Source organism: Fomitiporia mediterranea (assembly GCF_000271605.1).
Source record: "Fomitiporia mediterranea MF3/22 unplaced genomic scaffold FOMMEscaffold_1, whole genome shotgun sequence".
NCBI lineage: Eukaryota > Fungi > Basidiomycota > Agaricomycetes > Hymenochaetales > Hymenochaetaceae > Fomitiporia > Fomitiporia mediterranea.
Genome location: NW_006760386.1, coordinates 9,108,357 through 9,130,505, shown reverse-complemented (window position 1 = coordinate 9,130,505; position 22,149 = coordinate 9,108,357). Strand labels below are relative to the sequence as shown.

Here is a 22,149-nt window from a genome sequence, read left to right as displayed (position 1 = left end):
CTGTGCCTTGATTTTCCGTTGACTGGTCGTCGTCACTTTGTCTGCTCCTTCTATGAGGTCGGCTGTCACGCTGGGAGTGCCGGTCATTATTATCCCCTATAGCAGTGCACGAAAGTACAACAAAGTGAGCTTTCCGCGCCCGGACTTTGGATAAGATAATCTTTACCTGCGTTATCTCCATTATCTCCAGCCCCGCCACAGCTAGTAGCGACTGTTTGCCTACCTTCACTCATGTCGGTCGTATGCTGGGTGGCTTTTACTTGTTTCCTGAATTTATACACTTTTCCCGTCCTTGTGCTGTGTCAATTGGCTCCTGCAAACTTAGTCAGTCTAGTCCATTCGGATGTACCAGGTGTGCAGTCGATAAAGCTCTCGAGCAGATATCTACAACTCAGTTGCAAACTTGCACTAGAGGCACAAGCAAATGTATTGTTGAGATCTAATTTGTGGCTAATAATAGTAGAACGGGATGAAGGCCGTGGCGTCTTCACAAATGACACTATGTGGTCCTGCCTAATTTCACGTCCAAGTACTGATCTAGATGCAATTGAGACCAACTAGGTCTAAACTCTGTCATTTGATTCTCAGCCGCCTGAAGGAGCCCGACTCAGATTGAGATCGACCCGTGAAACACGTAGTTTATACTTAAATTTTTAATTTGCACGCTGAAGGCATTTATTACAAGCAGCAGCTACATGATTAGATGGCGATTTGCAGGCAAGGATCCAGAACCGTTTAAATCTTCACTTATGTAGCTCAGTTGCAAAGATGTGGCATCATTTAGTTCGGCATAAAGTCTAGATTGAGTTTCGATAATCCCAGAAACTAAGGCCTCTTGTGGTTTCCTCAGTCAAGTGAGGCGTTCAACAATGGGGTTACCTTGGTATTACGATAAGATGTACTTTTACATTGTAAGAGTAATCCGTTTCTCTAAGCAACAAACTTGCCTACTACTAACAAACATTTCGTAAAGTTATTATATTACTCCCAAATGCAGGTAATACATCACGCTTCGTACGCAAGACCAAGCGGACGACAAAATAATTAACTATATATAAAAGTGCTATACCTGTATTCATAACTCTACGAGAGTAGCAAACGAGTGTGACCATTAAGCAGAGCGAAAAAACATTACTTAACCATAAGACAAAGCAGAAAGCAGAAAAGCAGGAAGCCAAAACGAAAGAGGAGCAGTAGAACAGCAAAAGAAGGAAAGAAAAAACATAGAAATAGAAAAAGCATCTGTCTTCACAACCTATGATGTACATAGGCTTGTATCGTAATCATTCGATCCATCCGGTGAGATATTATTATTATGAAGTTCTGGTGCGGAGGGTATAGTTGTTGTCGATGTTGGTCCTATTGTTGCAGAGGGTGCGCGTGATTCCTCTGCCATTTTTCGTCGACGTTCGCCTACTTTCCAAATAACGTCCTTCAGTTCTTCGACAACTTCTGTACCAGGACCCCAGCTTCCACGCCTGGCGGGTTTCCCGATATCGTCCTCATCGTCTAACTGAGCAGCAAGTCCACGGCCGTTCATGCTCTCCCGTTTAGCTTTCATAAGCCGTATTCGTTCTTCCCGAGACATTTTTGAGCGTTCTCGGTTGAACGATGTGAAAGGGGTCGACTCGCTCTCAAAGATCTGTTCGAGGCCAGGAGGAGGAAGATGGGTCGTTGACGTAGACAGTAAAAGATGTTGGGAGGCATCGTCAACATCTCGTTCGTTGCTCGCGTCATCCAGCGACGAAAGTATCGGAATAACGGGACTACCCTCATCCGGAGTGAGTATATCCGTGTCAGTTTTATCATTCGAGTCTTTTGAACTGCTACTAAGCGGGTGGAGTCGTGAGCGGCTAAACGGAGATTCGCCGGCGACAACGTCTGTCTCGTCCTCCTCGCCGAGTGTGAGACTTCGCAAGCGCGGAGATTCGAATATGTCGAGGAGTGCAGCCCTCCCTCGTTCACATTCACGAAGTGCAAATCCGAGCTCCCTTCGTAGTCTCTCATACGATTGCATGACAGATTCCTCCGAAGCCTTATGAGTCGTCCTCTCGGATGATTGAGGCAATCCAACATTTTGTACATCGCGCAACTCTTCCACACTCTCTATCAGATGACCCCTCGCGTCACCTAGAGACGATGATAAGGCATCTACGTGGGAAGCGAAACGAGCCACAGCACTTGGTACAGGTGCGAAACAGTCAATATCGTTTGTCGATGAATTCGGAAGATTCAGAAGTGCGGAGGGTTTGGAGTGGTGTGATGGAGATGTCAGAGGACCTGTGGCATGGATACTGGGAGGTCGCGAAGCATGCAGCTCCTCGTTTGGCGCTGTAGCAGGACTACTGTCTGGACTGCTTTCTGGCGTTGGCTGAGCCTCTTGCCTTTTTAAATTATCAGCCTCAGCGAGCGCCACGTTTAGTCTTGCGGTTGCATCTTCAAGTGTGGATATTAACAAAGCAGTGACACTCCGTACATTCTCCCAATATGATTCGTCCTCCGAGTCCTCGGTGAAACGAAGAGCAAGAAGATGCGCACAAGAATATCGTCGGGAGGCGAGGGCACCTTGAAGGACGTGGTGCAGCGCGCTGAGCGAAAACGGATGACGCACAGACGATAATGATGTAAAACGCTGAGACGAGACTGATGGTGAGGAACGATGAACGGAATCACGTAGCGATGGTACAGAGCGCGCACTCGGCAAACCCAGAACCTCCGCACCACTTGCCCGACGTCTTCGACGTAGGTAAAGAGCTGCAGTCCCAAAATGGTCTTGCGGAAGGCTGTCTTCGCGTGATAGACCTCCGAGACGCGAGTTATCTTTGCCTTGATTTTCCTCTTCATCATCTTCCAGGACCTGGGCAAGAGATGGAGACCTAGGCGGTGTCAATGGTGAAGGGAATGGAGAATCTTGTAAAGCTGAAAATGTTGACAAATCAGATGATCTTCGGTCCTTCCTCCGAATTGTGGATGTTGTTGCAGCATTACGACCCAAAATTGTAATATTGGATCCGTTCCATGTTTGACGTTTTTCCTCCGAGGCCGAAGGTGAGCGCGGCGAAAGACGAGAGATGTTGTTCTCGGACAAAGAACTGTGTTTATGTCGAGGCGGTGAGTTTCGAGCTTGGAGAGTATATGACGGTTTTGAAGGATCAGGCGGACCATACATCTCAGACAATTGCGACAGTTCCATGGGCGACGCCAAAGCCGCCAAAAGCGGCCGAACGTTGTCACATTGCTGTTGCGTTGTAAGCAAGGTTGAGTGAAGCGCAACACGGAGTGCCGATGAAGCCGGAGGTGAGGCCGAAGGGGATGGAGAGTAGTACGTACTGCACAACTGATCAGACACGGTGTTAAATGATTCCGACAAGAAGAATCTCACCTGCGCTCCTCTGCTTCAACCATGGTAATGGCGTCGTTGACTGCGAGGTCCCAAGCAGCCCCAGCTGTTTTCAAACTATCTAGTGCCTCAAACATCTGTGGGATGTAACTACTTTTCGACGACCCGATACCCGGAGCCTTAGCGAAGGAGACGGATGTCAATAGTGCCAGAAAAGCAGTTAGTCGATGGTGCTTCAAGAGTGCAACTAGTCCCAGAAGAACGAAGGCGCTTGAAAGCGGCTTCAGGTCTTGATCTGTTTTCTCCACAGTGTCCTGCTGTGGAGTTTTCAGATCGCCGGGTAGACGTTGATCACGAGCAGGAAATGCAGGTTGAGAATGCGTAGAGACTGGCGAAGGAGATACGGAAGACGAAAGCAAGTTGGAAGAGATTAGGTCATATTTGAATCGTTCAGCAAAGTCGTCACTTGTGGAAAGGAAGATGTGTCGAAAAACGGTTGCCCACTGTTGTATGACCTGCGGTCAAGTTGAGTCAAGTAAGCCCGTACGTCCACTGCATTTACGTACCTCAAGCAAGTCTGTCAGCGAAGAAACAGGAAGCGTGAGCTCAGCACATTCGTCCGCTGTCAGACTGGCCTCAGGCTCCTCGTCCGACGCATCCAGGAATGCACCGGGAAGGCGCTCGCGTCTATCTCCGGACTCTAAAAATACGGAGATATAAGAGTCAGGACCAGCGCCTACTGCGAGAGTCCTGCGCGTACCTTTGAGATATTCGTCCAAGGGGTGCTGGGTGTACAAAGCTTGGGCCATTCAATGTATAAGCTCGAGCGCGTCTTGCCAAAAATAGAATAGATTGTGTGCTTGAAGGGAACGTGAACTGATGGCTATAAGTGGCCAAGGACGTTGGGCATTAACAGATATATGGAAGAGAGGCGGCGACGAGGGACACAGACGTGAGAGGGAGTGGAATGAAGGGAAAAGAGAGTAAATGAAGGAAGTGCAGCGGCCGGCTGGGCGGCAAGAAAGCGATTGCAAGCGCACCAGCACATTCAGACAACATTTCGCACGCCCATTTAACCGAATGAATTATTCCATTTCTTGTGCACATGAAACAACGGTCACAACTATTATCACGTCAATTAAGAAATATACATACAATACAATGCGATGGACGGAACGAATACACTGGTACAAATGCCTGTGTGTGGGTAAGAAAGTATGCCGAAAAGGATGCTGTAAATCTCAGAACACGATTAGCAGGTACAGAGGTTAAAATATTCCGCTATGTCCTAGTGCCTCCGTACTACCGCTATTTGGAAATCCCATCCGCCAACGATGTACTTCAATTCCACAAGTCTCTTGATTTCCCGCCATCCAGGCTCGACGGTACCGAGCCCCCCGTTCGGGCCGCGCGTCACGCCACCCGGGACATCACCCAGATCGGTGACGACATAGATGAAGTCTGCTGGCGAAAGCAAGGAGCGTAATAGCGAACCCAGAAGAAAGGCAATTAACATCGACGCGATAAGAGCCGATATTGAAAAGCGTGGCACTCTTGCTGATTGAACAACGGCTAAAGCAGACGAAGCTGCTCTATTGGAACTGGACCCAGGCAGAGGTACCAGTTCCGGACGAGAACTTGATTGTAAATCCTCTGGCTCTACTTGAGATGTATTGGGAGCAGATGTCTTCCGCGCATCTTGATTGGAATATGTCCCCGTGGGCCTTGAACGTCCGAGCAAAGGAAGAGACGCCTGATAGGAGCTAATAAGGCTAAACAGTCCGCGTTTTTCCTCGGCTGGTCGTGTGACTTTCTGTTCTTCAGTAGGAGTTGCTTGCCTTGACGTCTTCAAACATATTATGTTAAAGAACAATAAGAAATACGGGAAACAGTCGAGACACTTACATTGAACGGTCCATGCTCTTCCGTTCCCCCCATTTCGCTATCACCGCTTTGGTTGTCGCTCTGGGAATCGGTCGTCGAGGGGATGGTATGCGGCCGGGTCTCCGCTTGACTTTCACCGAGGAGCAAGTCGTTAACGACTAAAGGAGATGAGAGTCGCATCGGTAGAGTCAAGCAATCTTCGCCGTCCTGAATCTGCGAACTGTAACACGAACGAGTCAGCCATCAGCCGTTTCAATTACGAAAAAAAGCTAACCTTGAAAGAATACCGACACCCGATTCTTCCAAAATGGCGCCTTTATTAATATCCCTTTCACTGGTGGGTGACACAAACGCTCCGTCAATAAGTACCAGCTTCTTGCCCTTCTTCCTCTTGTCAGTCGGTAAAGGTCGCACAGCTACTTGTACTAAAGCATATTTGTCTCTGCTCTCGAGATCCACATACCACTGCGGCTTAGGTGGAGCACTGCGCATTTCTCCGGTCAAAGGATCTTCGACTGTCGGTAACTCAAACTGCGATGTCGGAAGCGTCAGACGCAAGAGGTGTCGCACAGGCGTATCTACACCTGTATTTGCTGTGTAAAGAGGCGATGGTGGTATGACAATCACGTTGTGCGCGATAGGCAACGTGCTGGAAGCATCGTTACTCCCTTCATCAATGTGAGTAAATTGGATAGGACTCGGAGAGTTTCCATTGCGCTCCATTCGGGATGTAAACTGTACTTCATAACCTTCAGGATGCGTTCGCATGTCTATGATGATTTCCGCGACGACATAATCCATTGGTCCTCGCGTTTTCTGATCTCGTCCAATGGAAAATGTCGATGACGATGTTCTCATCGGCTCCCGGGAGTGAGACCGCACCCTCGCGGAATTGGGAGTAACGTCCATATCGGCGGACATGCTCTTCCTATGGCGACGAGACGGACTTAACGGGCTTGTACTTTCCCTTCGCCGACGGCGCAGTATATCAGGAGAACCTGGGCGTGATGAAATACCATCATGATCGGATCTTGGTGTCACTTGCGAAGGTTCTGCTTCCTTGCCGTCAGAAGGGAGGGCCCTCTCCGATTCTGAAGCCTGCCCATCAAAGGTCACCAGTAAATTCGCTCTGAAAATCTTGTTTGGTACATCAAGCTTGCTACTCAGCAATATAGGTCCCATATTTCCGGGCTTGAATCTCCATGTCCTGCCCTCTATATCGATCTCGGTCCCTGTTAAGCAGAAATATGCTGATGGCAAACGCATCTCGGGAAATGGAGTAAATGTCTTCATGTATGCATCTACAGCTAGTATCGCACGAGGAAGCGATGCATTAATCATCGAGTTGAATGCAACGGGGACCGAACCAGCAAAATCGGCCGCTACAAGCCGCATGCATTTTGTTGACGGAATTGCATAATTCTCGGACGTATATGGATCAAGAGTCTCTAGGATCCAAGCATCAATGTAGATACGACCGACCGGCAGAGTATGGACGTTATATTTTGTCGGCGAGAAGGAAGCGGTGGACGTAGGGTTAAAAGATGCAGAAATGCAGTAAATCGCATTGGAGATGCCAGCCGGGGTTTGCACTTGTTCCGAGTTTGATGTGGGAATTGCTAGAGTAGTATGTTTCTTCTCGCGTGCTACAAGTGATGCAAGTAGCATACCACGATCTCTAAACGGAAACCCCGTTTTCGATACTAAGAACGAGGTATGGCAATCTGCCCCGTACTCTTCGAGAACGAATACCGAGTCAAACCGGTCATCCCACTGCCTACGGCAATCGTAGCTAAAGACAACGGAAGCGACTTCATCGGCAGTGACGCCTTCAATGACTTTCTCACCTCGATGTACAGGTACAGCAGGCGAGATGTTAGGTGACGGCCTTCGCTGCACGAGGATGCCGTTATCAGTGACTGTTGTCCAATTGTCTCGATATGCCCCATGATGATACGCCTGAGCAAATGCAAGAGCGTCGAGAGCAAAGTGAACTGGCCTTTTAGTAGCAGGGAACGTCACATCCGTCGATGAAATCGCTGGAGGTACAAAGACGGCGACCGCTTGCTGAGTGGTGTTCGTTACCTGCTCCAACGCAGTTGTGAAAAACGTCGAAAGTGGACTCGGGACTTTTGGAACAGTCGATGTGATGGCGCTCATTCCCGAGCGCCGCTTAGTTCTTCCCGAATCGGTACTGGTACCATTGGAGTCGCCATCGTCCAGTTCTGCTCGACGTCTGCGTATGACACCCATTACAGGGGGCTGGTCAAGAGGAACTCTGGCAGGTTTAACACGCTTCTGCTTCGTGAGGGATTTCACCTCTGCTTCAGGTAATTCTTCAACGTCGACATTTATACGTTTCCCGTTCACCATGACCACACCTCTCTCTTTGGCTGCCGTTAAAGGTGCACGTCGTATAATGACCTGCAAGCGTTCCTCGCTGTTGAATGAAATATCATGTCCAACCGATAACCAGAGTCCACCGCCACCAGCCGAAAGACGATGTCGTCGAAGACATAATATTGATTGGGGAGGAGGATCAATCACGATGTCAAGGGAAGATGCCCATGTATCAACATCACATCGTAACTCGCACTCTATAGATGTGGACGAGGATTCTTCTTCAGCTTGTTCAGCAGTTACGCTGGCGCCTGTAGCCAGCATTTGCACGCAATCGACTGAGTTTTGTCGTGTATGAAGGGGTCGTGACGTGCTTTCTTGTGTCGAATTTGGTCGCCGGTCGGCCGCGGGCTCATACTCTACACGAAAGATTGCGCGATCGTGGTCATATCGCTGATTTATGGACCGAGCACCGCTTAAACGCGTCACAACCGGTGGTCCACCACATTTGATGGCGAATTCGCCGACACCTGCTACATTCGCAACCATCTGTTGAGGGACAGTTGCTTTGCCCGCCCATCCCTTCGGATCGCTCTGCTCCAGTAAGGTTAACTGCGTCGTAGTGGGGCTTAATGACTCGATGGCCCACCCTTGGAGGTCCACCTGCGTTCTGATCGTCCCTGGATCTACTGGGGGAATTGCTGGGAACAGCCGTTGGTCATCAATGGAGAAAGAGAAAACATGGACCGTCGTCGGCGATTTATACACTGTCTTAAGCAAAACACAGTCACGTCCGGTCACAGGCCATGCGGGCTTTGTCTTGTAGTGCCAAAGTTCTGTTAACTCATTAACGTCTTCAAGCATTGTCGCATCATCATATTGACGATCCCATTGCGCACGCGTGCCCGGGGTAACAATTGTGCTATAAAGATCCCAAAGCCCAATTCCAACGAAAGTTGCTTCGGCTTTATAAACGACAAGTGTCGGGTCTATTGAATCAAGCTGTGTCACTGAAACGCCGCGTATGTCAGAATTCCTCTTCCACTTTGCTTCCGGTTCTTGTAGCAACGAAGAAAAATAGATGTAATTTCTGCGTACTCTTGCAAGTATGCTTTTGTCAAATGCCGGTCCACGGGGAATAGCACCAGTATTTGAATCAGTACGTAGGAAAGGTGGTCTCTGCACGGACGAGTCACTCGACGCCTCACTTGCCGCGGTTGCTGCGGAACTATTTGCTGTACCGACACTGAAGGCCGCTGCACTTGACGCGTCTTGGAAAAGCTCCGTAGCTGTAGCGAAAGACTCAAGCTCGTGGTCTATACGTTCTTCGAGTCCTTTGGGCAGACCGTTTATTCGCACACCTTTGAGCGCTGCAGAGAATTCCATAATAAGCTTCACTTTGAGTACTGAGTGATCGTCAAGCAGGGGCGCATGCTGGATCTGGAATGAGACTTTGGAGGAACCCCATTTGATTGTATTGGCAGACCATGGGAGCTGTGCAACAGCTTCGGAGGATGCTCGAGTCGCGATACGTATATCCCAGCCATCACGGGAAGGTAATAAAACCTCCAAACTGCGCTGCAACCGCCGTTGTTGTCTAAGAGTATATAGATCGTCCAATCCATTTACCAGGGCCTTGTCTTGAACAGTGTCATGATCTTCTGGAAGGATTTCATAGTCGATAGTTAATGCTGCCCTGCCGATATCGAATATTATTCGACCGATAGCCACGCCGAGTCCATATGAAGATAAGACTGGTATCCTCTCCTTCTTGGATTTCATGGCATCCAGCAAGCCGATAGTCATGGTAGACAGCTGCTGCGGTACGTTGACAGGAGCCCCTATGTTCCAGACCGTTCTAAGGTCGTGTTGCCAAAAGCAAGTCATTCGTACACGCTTGGCCCGACCTTCCGGAGACAGGATCTGAATACACCAAGCAAATACTGACATCATGGTGAGAGAAAATCATAGATCACAAATTGAAAAGCACTGACAGTCAACTCGCGAGCGAACGTATGGAGGAGACGGTCTCAAGTACGATGGTTCGTCAGCAGAACGTGGTAGAGACGTGGATACATCGACGAGCGTTGTAGCATCGTAGAAAGTTCGCGAAATTAACACGGCATCCCGCGGACTGAAAGAAATGAGAACTGCTCTCCGCCCTGTCAATGTGTATACTCACTTTGCGGGCCACCCAAGAGTGAAGTTCGTCTTTACTATTCGAGTCGACGGATCAAACATTTCGAGAACCTGAGCAGACTCCACTGCCGGATCCCATTCTCCGCGTAATTCAGGAGTGACAAGGACGGCCTTCCATACTTCAAGATCGATTGTATCGTCAGTGGCTGGAAATTCAAGAATGACTCGATACACATCGCCAGCCTTCGTCGTCCTACGGTGAACACAGACATCTCTGGCATCCGGACGAGGAGACTTCCCCTTAACACTACCAGATGAGTTCTTTCGTAGAGGAAGAGGGACACGTTTCCAGGCCGAGCTTTGGGCAGAAGTTAAATGCGTCCGGAAAGTAGTTAGCGCGTCCTTCAGTGAATTAGCCCATGCATCTTGAAGCCTAAGTAGTGAGTATGAATAAGAGAGAACTCTGAAACCAAAGTTGATAGAGAACATACTTGTGTCCGTCCGAAGTCATTCAGGCCGGCCTTGGTGAAAGCAGAATGCTGCGGGCACTCAACAAGCTTGAAGAGACCAACGTCACTTTCATCGTGGCGGAGGTCCCGAGGCACGTGCACCGCGTGCCTATCCCGTATTTGTATTCATAATTCAAAGTATCCTTCGTAATTTACCGACTTCGCCTAAGAATGTGTTGCAGTTGCTTTCTTGACTTGTAATCTTTTCAAGCGAAGTCTATTGCTGTCTCCATTCACCGATATAAGTATATGTATATACACATTTTGTCAGTCATCGAATATGGCGCTTCATGGATCCAGAAAAGTAAATTACTATGATGTAACACGAGGATGACAAAGTACCGCGTTGAGTCAGGCAGGACCTGGCAGGTAAATATTTTTATTATTAGAGTTCTCCTCTTTCTTCAACTTTTCGCACCAAAATTGCGCCATCCTTTCTTGATCCAAGCGGAATGAACAGGCGTGTATTGAGCATTCAATCCCACGTAGCATATGGCTATGTCGGCGGGAAGGCAGCTGTGTTTCCATTACAGTGCCTGGGATATGATGTAGATGTTAGCCTCCTCTTCATCAATATTTCTATGCCAAGGTCGATCATTCATGAGCTTCACAGGTAGTAAATACAGTCAATTTTTCAAACCACAGTGGTGAGAACGCAAACTTTTAGTTATTTTTCCTTCCACGAACAAAGCTGATCTTCTCAGGCTATGGCAGATTTGGCGGGCCAAAGGCAAGCGCCCAGGACCTCACAACTATATTTGACACGATGGATGCCAATGACTTACTCACCCAGCAGAGGTTGCTTACAGGTAGACAAACTGCGTTTAGCAAATCCCGTAATTTTTTTACACGGACTAATAGGTTACATACCCGGTGCGGAGACTCTTTCGGTCGTCGCAAAACTCGTGAAGAAGTTGAAGGCTAGAAATCCCGAGATTATCTATCTTTTGGATCGTAAGCTATTAGATTGAGAGCTCCAAAGTGCATTGCATGCTGACTGTCGCTTAAGCTGTATTAGGGGACTCCGGTAGATTGTATGTGGCCCCGGATGTTATACCAATTTATAGAGAGCTCTTACCGCAAGCAACAATTATCACTCCCAATTGGTTCGAAGTAGAGTAAGTACAGAGAGATGTGCTGCTTCGGCATTCAATGTGGTGCCTTGCTGATGTTGCTTTGACGAATCCCTAGGACTCTGACGAATGTACCGATAAAGGACATGTCATCACTCCGGACTGCTCTTACGCTTCTACACAACAAATATCTCGTTCCGCATGTTGTCATGAGCTCGATACCATTACATGGTTTCCTACGCTTAGCTCTTCCTTCGCAGCTGCTTTCCGAGTCGGCCATGAATGGACTTGCGGAGGATGGTTCTCATCTCCTTTGCATTTCATCTTCCAGCCTTTCTTCAAGTAACGTTTCGATAGACCACGACGCGTCCCTGCATAACGCTAATCTGTCAACGGTCCATGCTCACACTGTTCCATGCATCCCGGGATATTTCTCGGGTGTTGGTGACCTCTTTTCCGCGCTAGTCCTTGCACACTTTAATCCAAACCGAACTTCTGACTCGGGTTCTGTACAATCTTCTACTTTTCCAACGAAACAGGTCAACGATGCTCCTCATACGCCTCTATCAATTGCTACATCGCTTGCTTTATCCAAAACATTCGCCTTGCTTAAACTCACCGACGAGCAAGTTTCCACAACCGCAAATTTCTCACGGACAGACGACGCCACGGACGAGGAGCGCGACCGCACGGATCCAGAACGCCTTGTGAGGCGCATGCGGACACGGGAACTACGACTTATACAAGGCCAAGATCTACTACGTTCCGTACCGATCTCCATGCCAGACACAGGGGATATCCGTACCCTGCAGCTTCATGAGATGCGTCCCTGGAGCGGATTTTGGACACAGGCTTCTATTTCAACGCCATAGATACTAGATCGTCAATGAATGGAGAGCTATTCTATCAGTAATCGCTGAATTGCGTATAGGAAAGGGTATAGACGGATACTCTGTAACTTGGACTATGTCGGACTAATGCAGTTGTGTACGGAGTGCGACATAAAACAGGATACGCCGTATTCGTTTACTGCTGTTATGTAACTGGGTGTGGCTTCTGAACAGTATCCAGTACTCATAACTTCTTTATAAGGAGAATCCCTGTTAGCAGAATTACAACACTCATTAATATCACTCAAGGACGTTTACGGCTGTTCGGGATTCTTAGTCAATTACCAATCTCAACCATTCGAATCTCTCAAGAAAAGGTCGTGTCTGTCGGTTCATGCGTATTTTTCAATTCTTGCAATACTTATCTAACAGTTTGCTCACACAATGCATGCATTTCTGTTCGTGTCGCGCAAAGTCTCCTGCTCTTACACCCTCCCACAACAATAAACCGCATCAACTTTCATTCACAGCAATAGGAGACTCGGATACAGTCTCCATATCTCTGCAACTCTAAGCTTTATCATTCTCCTGGATATATGGGTCTGCCCTCTTTAGCTGCACGATACTCTTCGTCTTCTTTTCTTCTGAACACCCCTTTAGACTTGGGCTTTTTGTTATCTTCAGTGTGAATCACACCCCTCTTGACCTTGTTGCCACTTTCGATCATGGTCACATTTGCGACGAAACCGACTCTACTTCCTGATCCTGACGTTGACGACCTTGACTTCCTTCTAAAAGGCTGGGATTGTTCTGGGTGCGGATCATCTGGGCTCGGCTGGTATGTTGAACTACCACGCCTTTTATTTTCCACTGCGTTATTCGCGGCAATGTTTACTTCACCGTTGTCCCTCTTGCGCCTAGCCTCAAGATGACTTCCCTCTCTCTTCGTGGGATTTGAAGAAGTTTGGTCATAGGAATCTTGCTCTTCCGTCAAAGTCAACGTACTCAGATCAAGGTGCGACTGTAAACCAATCCTCCAATTCCCGTTCATTTTATAATATATGCAAGTTTGAGGACTTGTTTACTTTCAAGGCAGCCTAGCAGAGTTTGTATCGGGAACTTGTCGACACAATAACAAGTCCAATTACAATCCAGTCCTTCCACCCCTTTGTATTGATATTGTCTAACATTGCATAATGGAAATGTCAAGCAATGTGATGGTATGACGCACATATTTTGCATTTCAAACGTAGATTAATCTATTTCCGGAAGCAATATTGCTCCATGCATCCGGAAAACGACATGATATTGTCAAAATGAGAACATGGCAAAATACATGTTCAGTATTTGACTATTGTTGTTAACACAGACATGCACAGTGATCATTGCTTGCCAACATATAGTATGTACAAGTTGCATCACCTAATAAATTTATCTTTTATGGTTATGCTTTTGTTGCCTCTTTAAACTCAAGCTATGCATTGCCAAGGCTTTCCAGGACTTATTTATTCAGCAACATATTTTTTGTTATTACTTGGTTTGGCTTGCCTAATACTTGTATGCATTTTGCATAGGAAGCATCTGTGTTTAAGTTTGCAGCATTTTGTAATATTATAAGATTGGTCTGGAGCTGCAGAACCAACAGTTCTAATACTTATGAAGGTAGTTGCAAGGGATAATAAGGTGTAAAATATAATATAATGAATTTTAATTAAAAATACAACTTATTTTATACTTTACACTTTCCTGGATAGAAATCATAGTCCTGTTTAATACACTCTAAAGTGTTACAGTTCTATACTCTCATACCTTCAGTTCCAAGGGTTCTGCACCCTTCTGTACCAGAACTTGGGACTTCTGTCCCTTGAGAGCACTGTCTATGTAAAAGGGTTAGGACAAAGAAAAGAGATTGATGTAACAGTAAGTACTAATGCCTAAAATGTAGGAGAGTTGTAGGGTGGTAATGGGTAGTCTTAATCTGATGTCAGCAACAGTGTAGAGGGGACCCAAAGGCTCAGTAAGGGGACCCAGGCTACAACTATCCTACACAACAGAAATACAGAATGTAAGCACTAGAACATAGTCAGAACTTGCAGAACAGGTGGAGAGAGAGAGAGAGTGAGACAAGGTAGAGTATATAGAGTGAGCCTAAGAGTACAGGACTACCTAGAGTAGACAAGATCAAGACTACAGGACTAGTCTGATCTTGTACACCTATATATACTAAACTACACAAGAGTACTCAGGGAGCATGAGCCACTAAGAATGATAAACCATGAAGAATGAAAGAAGGGAAGATCAAAGATAAAGGTATAAAGAATGAAGGGATGGACAAAGGGTAAGAGACTATAGAATGAACAAAGAATGAAGGAGTGGTCAAAGGAATGGAATGATAAAGTAAGGAAGGGTAGTAGTAAGAGTCAGCATACATATAGTCCATTTTTAAATTTTAAACTTTCTAAACCCTTTTAAACTTTTGCCACCCTTCTTCTATTCATTACCCCTTTTAGTTTAGTGTCAATTCCTTTATAGTGTAAACATAGACCCTCCTACACTAACTGCTACCCCTACTGTCCTACTGGATTAGCAGTTACAAGTAGAACTAGCTTAATATGTGTAAACCTCTATCTAAGAGGCTTTTACTAACTATGTGCCCCTAACCCCTTTAGAACCTGTTCTGATTGTTCTGAAAGTCACAACCTGTTCTAGAAAGAAAGTGTATGTAGCCTACCCTTCAGACTTTAATAAGTAGCACTTTAAGGACTTCTAGTACTAAGTCAAACTATATGTGGTTACTACTTTGACTAATCTATCCTTAGATCTTGATTGTGTCCTATTTGTCCTCTCCTTCATAAAGGAAGGCAACACAACCACCTGGGCCCAGAACTAGATCAAAAGCTATTAGATTGGAAGCCTGATCCAACTTTAGAATAATGAGTCATATTTGGAATTCATAGGGCAGCTCTATGCTTCCTTCATTAATCCAAATGAGAAGTACAATGTGTAGAACAAGCTTGCATCTCTGTGACAGGACAAACATTCTACTAATACCTTCTTTCAGGAGTTTGATATCCTAGCTCAGAAGGCAGGATTTGTGCTCAGGTTTAATAATGTCCTTATTAGAATGCTTGAAAAAGCTCTTCACCTAGAACTGGTTAATAAGATCCTTAGAATAACACTAGAACTGGTCACTTACACTGAGTGGAAGACATGTGCCATCTCTTTCAACCAAGCTGTAGCTTGAATGTATTAAGTCTATACAAAACACTCACACATGTGTCTGACTCTGACAGTTCTGAGCTCTCAGATTGATCTGCCTATAATTCACAATCAATCTGTTCTAATAGACATTAGAGAAGCCTGAAAGTAAGGAGCATACTTTATTTACAGAAAGTCAGGGTACTAGATTAAGGACTGTCTACAGAAGTAACAGTATATCTGTTAGGTCATTAGAGTAATAATGAGTAATAAACAGGATTTGTAGTAAGAAGTCTTTTCTACAAATCTGAAAGTCACCTCAGAACTCTCAGACCCTGACTATGTACCCTAGGATTTTGTAAAGGCCTAACAGTGAATACAGTACTGAAGGGCTATGACTCAGATTTTTTAATGGCTACTTTTGATTCAATAGACACTGTAGGATTAGAAGTAAATAAAGTAAGAAAAGTAGAAAAAGTAGAAAAAGTAGAAAAAATAAGTCAACAAAATTATTTATTAGAAAGAAAAAAGTTGAAAACAAAAGTAGATAGTTCTCCTATTTCTTCTAATTCTTTTGATTCTTCTCTTTACACTTTATCTGAGTCTAAATCTATACAATCTGACCTACTACTTTTATATTCTAAGATCTTAGAACATTTGGAACACTACCCAGCCCTGTTTACTACTCAGTAGTTTGTCTATAGTATTAAGTAGGGATAGTCTCAGCTGAGTTCACAGCTAAGGACATGAGTCTGTCCTTGTCAAAAGAGAGAGGTTAATAAGGAAATGTTAGTACATATACTCACCCTCTTAGACAACAAGACTGTACAAGCTGTACATTCCCTTCAGAACAAGTAGCAGTTTATCTGAGAATGTTCCAAACACTAGCTCTAGGTCCCTATCCTCTTGGCTCCCTTCTTAGAATCCTCCTAGATTCAAACAATAACTCTGGTAGATAGTAGATATACTAGTTTGTGTATCAACAAGGCCTTTGTGTAGGAACACTACCTCTCTACTTAATGTGTTCTACTTCCAATCCTAGTATACAATACAGACAGAACCCTGAACTAGAATAGTCAGATCACTAAGTTTGTCCAACTACAGATAACTATTCAGGATTATAAGGAAAGTATTGAGTTCAGAGTTACTAACCTCAGAAAGACAGATGTCTTTATTAGATTCAAATGGCTCAAGGCTTACAACCCTACTATTGACTAGTTAGAGTAGACACTCATGTTTGATTAGTGTCCCAAGTCTTGTAACTACCTTACACTACTATTCTAAGTGGATACAGACACTCCTAACATTACTAACAGTTCTAATAAAGGTGACTAGTTGTTCTTCTTTGACTAGAATAGATATGTGGATACATATTCTAGTCAAGGCAGAACAGAGTCAATCTGAAGAATGTTCAAGACAGAACCAGTCTAGAACCCTCTCAGAACAACTCTACTCTAGAACACACATAGACTCAGCCTGCTGGATTTTGTCTAAGAGTTCCCTAAAGTCTTTAGTAAAGAGGAATTTGACTAGCTTCCTAAACACTGTCTCTAGAACTATACAATTGAATTGACTAAAGGTTTCTAACCTAAGGATTGTAAGGTCTACTTACTTAACAGAGACAAGTAGGAGGTACTTAATAAGTTCCTTTGGGAAAATCTTCAGAACAGCTAGATCCAACCCTTGAAGTCCTCTATAGCCTCCCCTTTCTTCTTTGTCAAAAAGAAAGATAGGAAGCTTTACCTAGTCTAGGATTATTATTATCTTAATAAGGGTACTGTCAAAAATAAGTACCTACTCCCTCTGATTCAGGAGCTCATTAATAAGATGTATACATTCAGGGTTTTTACTAAGTTGGACATTCAATAGGGATACAATAATATTCAGATCTAAGACAGAGATGAGTAGAAGACTGTATTCTGAACCAATCACAGATTGTACAAACTGACTGTAATGTTCTTCAGACTAACCAACTTGCTTACAACATTCTAGTCATTCATGAATCACATTCTTACAGATCTGATTAACTCAGAGTATGTTAGTGTGTATCTGGACAACATTCTAATCTTTACCTAAACAGTCAAGCACTATTACTAACTAATCTAAGTAGTTTTATAACAGCTCTAAGATAATAAACTGTTCCTCTAAGAAGTAAAGTACTCTTTTGTACAGGAGTTAGTAGATTATCTAGGCTTTATAATTAGTAGAGGAGAGGTCTGTATGAATCTAGCAAAAGTAACTGTAGTCTAGAACTGGCTACAACCTTAGAACCTGAAACAGGTCTAAGTATTCCTTAAGTTTACAAACTACTACTAATACTTTATTCAAGGCTTCAGTACTATTGTCCAGCCTCTTCACAATCTTACTAGTAAGGATGTTCCTTAGTAATAGGATGATCAGTAACAGTCTGTGTTTGAGTCCCTCAAGCAGGCTATTACTAGTAAGCCTATATTAGTAGTTCTAACAGTTGTAGACAAGTTCTGAGTCAAAGCTAACTCTTCCAACTTTGTGAATAGAGTAGTACTGTCCTAGTTTATTGACAGAAAGTAGTGTCTAATAGTGTTCTGATCAGAATCCCTCTCTATAACAGAACAGAACTACCTTATTTATAACAAGGAACTCTTTACAATTGTCTGTTCCCTAGAGGAGTAGTATTAATATCTCCTTAGTACTGTACAGAAGTTTAAGATTTGGAGTAATCACTTTAATCTCTAATACTTTCAGGCACCTTAGAAGCTCAACTACTACTAAGCCTACTAGATGTTAGAACTGTAGGACTATAACTTTGTACTAACTTACAAACCTAGAACACAAATGACAAAAGCTGATTTACTCTTAAGACAAGCAGGTCATGAAAGGAGAGAGAATGATAACAAAAATCTTGTTCTCCTAGACAATTCCTGTTTTGTGTCTAAGACAATTTAAGAGATCTGGCTCAAATCTAAGAATGTTAACTTTGTCACCTACATATAGTAAGCTCTAAGACACATACAGGACTAGGTTATAGTAAAGTAGTTAGAAAAGCAGGCTAGGGATTAGGAGGAGGATGAGGATGGATGAGTTTACTAGGAAGGCCAACTGTACATTCTAAAGGATCAGAAGCTGTAGGAGGACATTGTCTAAGCTCATTACAACAATCTGACTGTAGGACATTCAGGCTGACACAAAACACAGGAACTCATTACTCAGAACTACTAGTAGTTAGGAATGTAGAGGGAAATCCTAAAGTATGTGACTGGTTGTAATACATACTAACAGACTAAGGCCTACCAGACAAGAGTTTAGGCTCCTCTACATCTGTATCAGATTCTAGATCACTCTTAGGAAGAAGTCTTAGTAGACCTGATTAGTGAGCTACCTAAGTCTCAGAGTTACAACACTATTTGTATAATTGTTAACTGATTCTCTAAGCAAGTCCACACAGTTCTGACTTAAACAGAACTCACTTCTGAAAGCATAGTATGTATCTATTAGAATCATGTCTTCTAGTTGTACAGACTCTCTTAAAAGCTCATTCACAATTGTAGACTATAATTTGAGTCAAAATTCATACAGGACTTGTATGTACTTCTCAGAATTCAAGAGAACCCTTCTACTACATATTACTTACAGACTGACAGTCAAACTGAGCAAGTCAATCAGGAGATCAAGCTTTACCTCTAGATGTTCATTAATTATTAGTAATCAGATTAGTCTGAATAGTAAGCTCTAACAGAATTTGTACACAATAACTAGTAACACTCTGTAACAGGACAGTCCCTGTTCTTCCTCAATTATGAGAGACATCTGTACTAGGGGACAGTTCTAAACCAGAACAGTAGTTCTGAATCTATAACAGACTTTGTAGAACAGATACACAGGACTAGAGAGGATACACAAGCTCTTCTAGAGAAGGTAGTACAGGTTATAAAGTAGAACTATGATTGGAAGAGGTCTACAGCTAAGGATTACTAGTCTAGTAACAAAGTTATGCTGGAAGCCACTAATCTAACCTTAGATTGCCTAATGAAGAAGTTGGACAACAAATGCTTCAGACCCTTCATTATTGAAAAGAAGGTTAGTACCTTTACTTACAAACTCTAACTTCTAGTAACATAGAGGTGTATACACCTAGTATTTAATAAGGTTCTGTTGTCTTAGTACTACAATCCAGGTTTTCCTTCACAACAAAGACCCCTACTGTCTCTACTAGAACTCATTAGCTCTAAACCAGAATACAAAGTAGAGTACATAGTGGATACTAAGTTGCTACACAGAAAACTCAAATTCCTTGTTTACTAGAAAGGGTACCTAGTTAAGGAGTGTACTTGGGAACTTACTAAGAACCTTGCTCACACTCTTAAGACAATCTAAGATTTCTATCAGCTTTATCCTAGTACTCTACACAAACTCAGCCTTACAGATTTCCAAGCTCTACTGTTCTGACCTATGCTCAAACTACTAACTAAGCCTAATGTTCACCAATTGAGACAATTGGTTTTAGAGGGGGGGTGATGTTACAGTTCTCTACTCTTGTACCTTTAGTTCTAAGGGTTCTACACCCTTCTGTACTAGAACTCAGGACTTCTGTCCCTCAGGAGCACTGTTTATAGACTATATACATACTGACTCTTACTACTACCCTTCCTTACTTCATCATTCCATTCCTTTGACTACTCCTTCATTCTATAGTCTCTTACCCTTTATCTATCCCTTCATTCTTTGTACCTTTATCTTTGATCTTCCCTTCTTCATAGTTTATCATTCTTAGTAGCTCATACTCTCTGAGTACTCTTGTATAGTTTAGTATATATAGGTGTACAGGATCAGACTGGTCCTGTAGTCTTGATCTTGTCTACTCTAGGTAGTCCTGTACTCTTAGGCTTACTCTATATACTCTACCTTGTCTCACTCTCTCTCTCTCTCTACCTGTTCTACAAGTTCCAACTATGTTCTAGTACTTACATTCTGTATTTCTGTTGTGTAGGATAGTTGTAGCCTGAGTCCCCTTACTAAGCCTTCAGGTCCCCTCTATACTGTTACTGACATAAAGTACAAATTGGAGCAAAGCAGATTCAGGTACTAATCCTCTGTTATCTGTATCCTAGTCAAATAGAAAGTAAATTTCTTAGGCAGGCAGAGGTGTCTCAGGCTCTTGTAATGTTCCAACCTGCCTGGTAACAATAATTTAGTTTTACTCACATAATACAAGCTTAGTTCTAGATATATACTGTATTTTACTCAGAAACACTCACTTTAAGAGTATTTACAGTCTATAATTACTAAAACTCATTATTATTTCACAAAAAAAATACTATTAGAAAGGTCTTCATATTAGCTACAAAACATATGTTTTAATTATTTGTAAAATTAAAAAATAAATATTTTATTGAATTTACACATGAAGGACTCAAAACTGAGTGTTCAACATGATTCACCAGGAAATACACACTTGTGGGAAACTAAACTTAGAGAAATTCGTGTGTGCATTCACTCAGTACACAGACTCGACTTCAATCCTATCCAGACCAATTTACTTTAGTCTGGGCAGAAATAAAGGTAAGTACAGTCTATTAGTCATATACACTCTATTAATTAATAGAATATATAGTCCTTTATACAGGAACAGGCTTGTTGTAATGACTTAGAGTCTCTTGCCTATGTTCTAATGTCTGCTTCTTACTCTCCTCTACCTCTTGTTTTCCTCCTCCTCTGCTTCCAGAATTCATTACACTTATTATAATTATTAAAGAATAATAAAGTAACTTACTTTTTAATAATCATTCTAACTTTTTCTTTAAAAAGTTTTTGAGTTAAAGGAATAGCTCTAGAAGAAAGAGATTTGGTCCAATCTTTTAAAATAGTTTCTTAGGATGAAGATAAAAGTTGAAGAGACAAATAAGAATTAAAACAATTAGAAATGCCTTTAAGTCTTCTATTGATGGAAAATCTTGAAACACCAAATTACTTTATAGTAGCTGATTTAGAAAGAATAAATCTAGCAGAATTAGGATAAGTACCAGATACTAAAACTGCCTAAACAGCTTGACTTAGCTTAGCCTCCTCTATATCAGAGAGGGCTTTACTGCTAGTAATAGAAGAGGATTTAGAAAGCTTTCTAGCTATAAGAAGCAAAGAAGAATAAAGGATTTTGAAGGGAAGAGAAGATAATAATGAATGTAAAGAAGAAGAAAAAAACTTCTCTTCTTTTTTTTCTGTACTATGCCAGTTGCTATGGTGATCACTTAATACTGAAACATATAACCTCTAACATACATATGTTTTACAATTTTTTTTAACTATAAAAATTGTACTAATAAGTAATATAGTAGATTATAGTACTTTTTATATATATAGTTTTGATTTAATTATGATAATTTTAATTCTTAGTATTTTCTCTTAAAATTATAGAATATTATAGAAAATATGTAAAGAATACTAGTACCAAATTTTTATATATAGTTATAATAGTAATTATTGTAATAAAAAATTCGTAAGTTATAACTATAAATTCTGTATTATAGAAAATAGTAAAATCGGACTTAAAATCGTATTCTTAATAAGTAGCTTAATACTTAACTATTAATTATATATAAAAATACATAGTGACTACATATAATATAGTACTTATTCTAAAAATTTCAGCTACAAATAGTGTCTCCTTAAATTAATATTAAATGTGTTGTGTGTGGGAAAACTTTCTGTTCACTAAATCAGTACTGATCATCAAAATTCTAACATTCCAACACTAATATCTCAGCTTCAACTCATTGTTTTTTGCTCAAATTTCGTATTTAAGTTATATCTACTGTAGGCTACCTGTATGTAAATTCAGAATTTTACTAGATGAGGGGGGG

General features: G+C 42.8%; 4 protein-coding genes across 4 annotated transcripts; 1 reads left to right on the top strand and 3 right to left on the bottom strand.

The window, feature by feature from the left end:
- Window positions 1-1,038: 1,038 nt before the first annotated feature.
- Window positions 1,039-4,264, bottom strand: FOMMEDRAFT_144379 (uncharacterized protein). The gene is made up of 4 exons (XM_007262433.1): window positions 4,101-4,264; window positions 3,907-4,040; window positions 3,383-3,855; window positions 1,039-3,329 (listed from the first exon to the last, which is right to left on the bottom strand). Exons 1-4 carry the CDS (start codon window positions 4,147-4,149, stop codon window positions 1,256-1,258), a joined length of 2,730 nt encoding a protein of 909 aa, XP_007262495.1. The 5' UTR covers window positions 4,150-4,264; the 3' UTR covers window positions 1,039-1,255.
- A 220-nt stretch (window positions 4,265-4,484) lies between these two features.
- FOMMEDRAFT_138304 (uncharacterized protein) lies at window positions 4,485-10,236 on the bottom strand. The gene is made up of 6 exons (XM_007262432.1): window positions 10,195-10,236; window positions 9,747-10,136; window positions 9,559-9,698; window positions 5,499-9,507; window positions 5,246-5,444; window positions 4,485-5,186 (listed from the first exon to the last, which is right to left on the bottom strand). Exons 1-6 carry the CDS (start codon window positions 10,212-10,214, stop codon window positions 4,629-4,631), a joined length of 5,316 nt encoding a protein of 1,771 aa, XP_007262494.1. The 5' UTR covers window positions 10,215-10,236; the 3' UTR covers window positions 4,485-4,628.
- A 428-nt stretch (window positions 10,237-10,664) lies between these two features.
- Window positions 10,665-12,157, top strand: FOMMEDRAFT_72329 (Ribokinase-like protein; the record flags this gene model as incomplete). Its single annotated transcript, XM_007262431.1, has 6 exons — window positions 10,665-10,766; window positions 10,826-10,859; window positions 10,917-11,021; window positions 11,074-11,166; window positions 11,222-11,330; window positions 11,404-12,157. The coding sequence occupies 6 exons, from the start codon at window positions 10,665-10,667 to the stop codon at window positions 12,155-12,157; spliced, it is 1,197 nt and encodes a 398-aa protein (XP_007262493.1).
- A 538-nt stretch (window positions 12,158-12,695) lies between these two features.
- Window positions 12,696-13,166, bottom strand: FOMMEDRAFT_25569 (uncharacterized protein; the record flags this gene model as incomplete). The annotated part of the gene is made up of 1 exon (XM_007262430.1): window positions 12,696-13,166. One exon carries the CDS (start codon window positions 13,164-13,166, stop codon window positions 12,696-12,698), a length of 471 nt encoding a protein of 156 aa, XP_007262492.1.
- Window positions 13,167-22,149: the final 8,983 nt, after the last annotated feature.

Bases quoted from the DNA above. Each gene is read 5' to 3' on its own strand.
- FOMMEDRAFT_144379 (XM_007262433.1), bottom strand. From the start codon at position 4,149: ATGGCCCAAGCTTTGTACACCCAGCACCCCTTGGACGAATATCTCAAA. The intron at 4,041-4,100 runs GTACGCGCAGGA...CCGTATTTTTAG, and splicing joins CTTGGACGAATATCTCAAAG to AGTCCGGAGATAGACGCGAG. The intron at 3,856-3,906 runs GTACGTAAATGC...ACTTGACCGCAG, and splicing joins CGCTGACAGACTTGCTTGAG to GTCATACAACAGTGGGCAAC.
- FOMMEDRAFT_138304 (XM_007262432.1), bottom strand. From the start codon at position 10,214: ATGACTTCGGACGGACACAA. The intron at 10,137-10,194 runs GTATGTTCTCTA...CTCACTACTTAG, and splicing joins ATGACTTCGGACGGACACAA to GCTTCAAGATGCATGGGCTA. The intron at 5,187-5,245 runs GTAAGTGTCTCG...ATATGTTTGAAG, and splicing joins AAGAGCATGGACCGTTCAAT to ACGTCAAGGCAAGCAACTCC.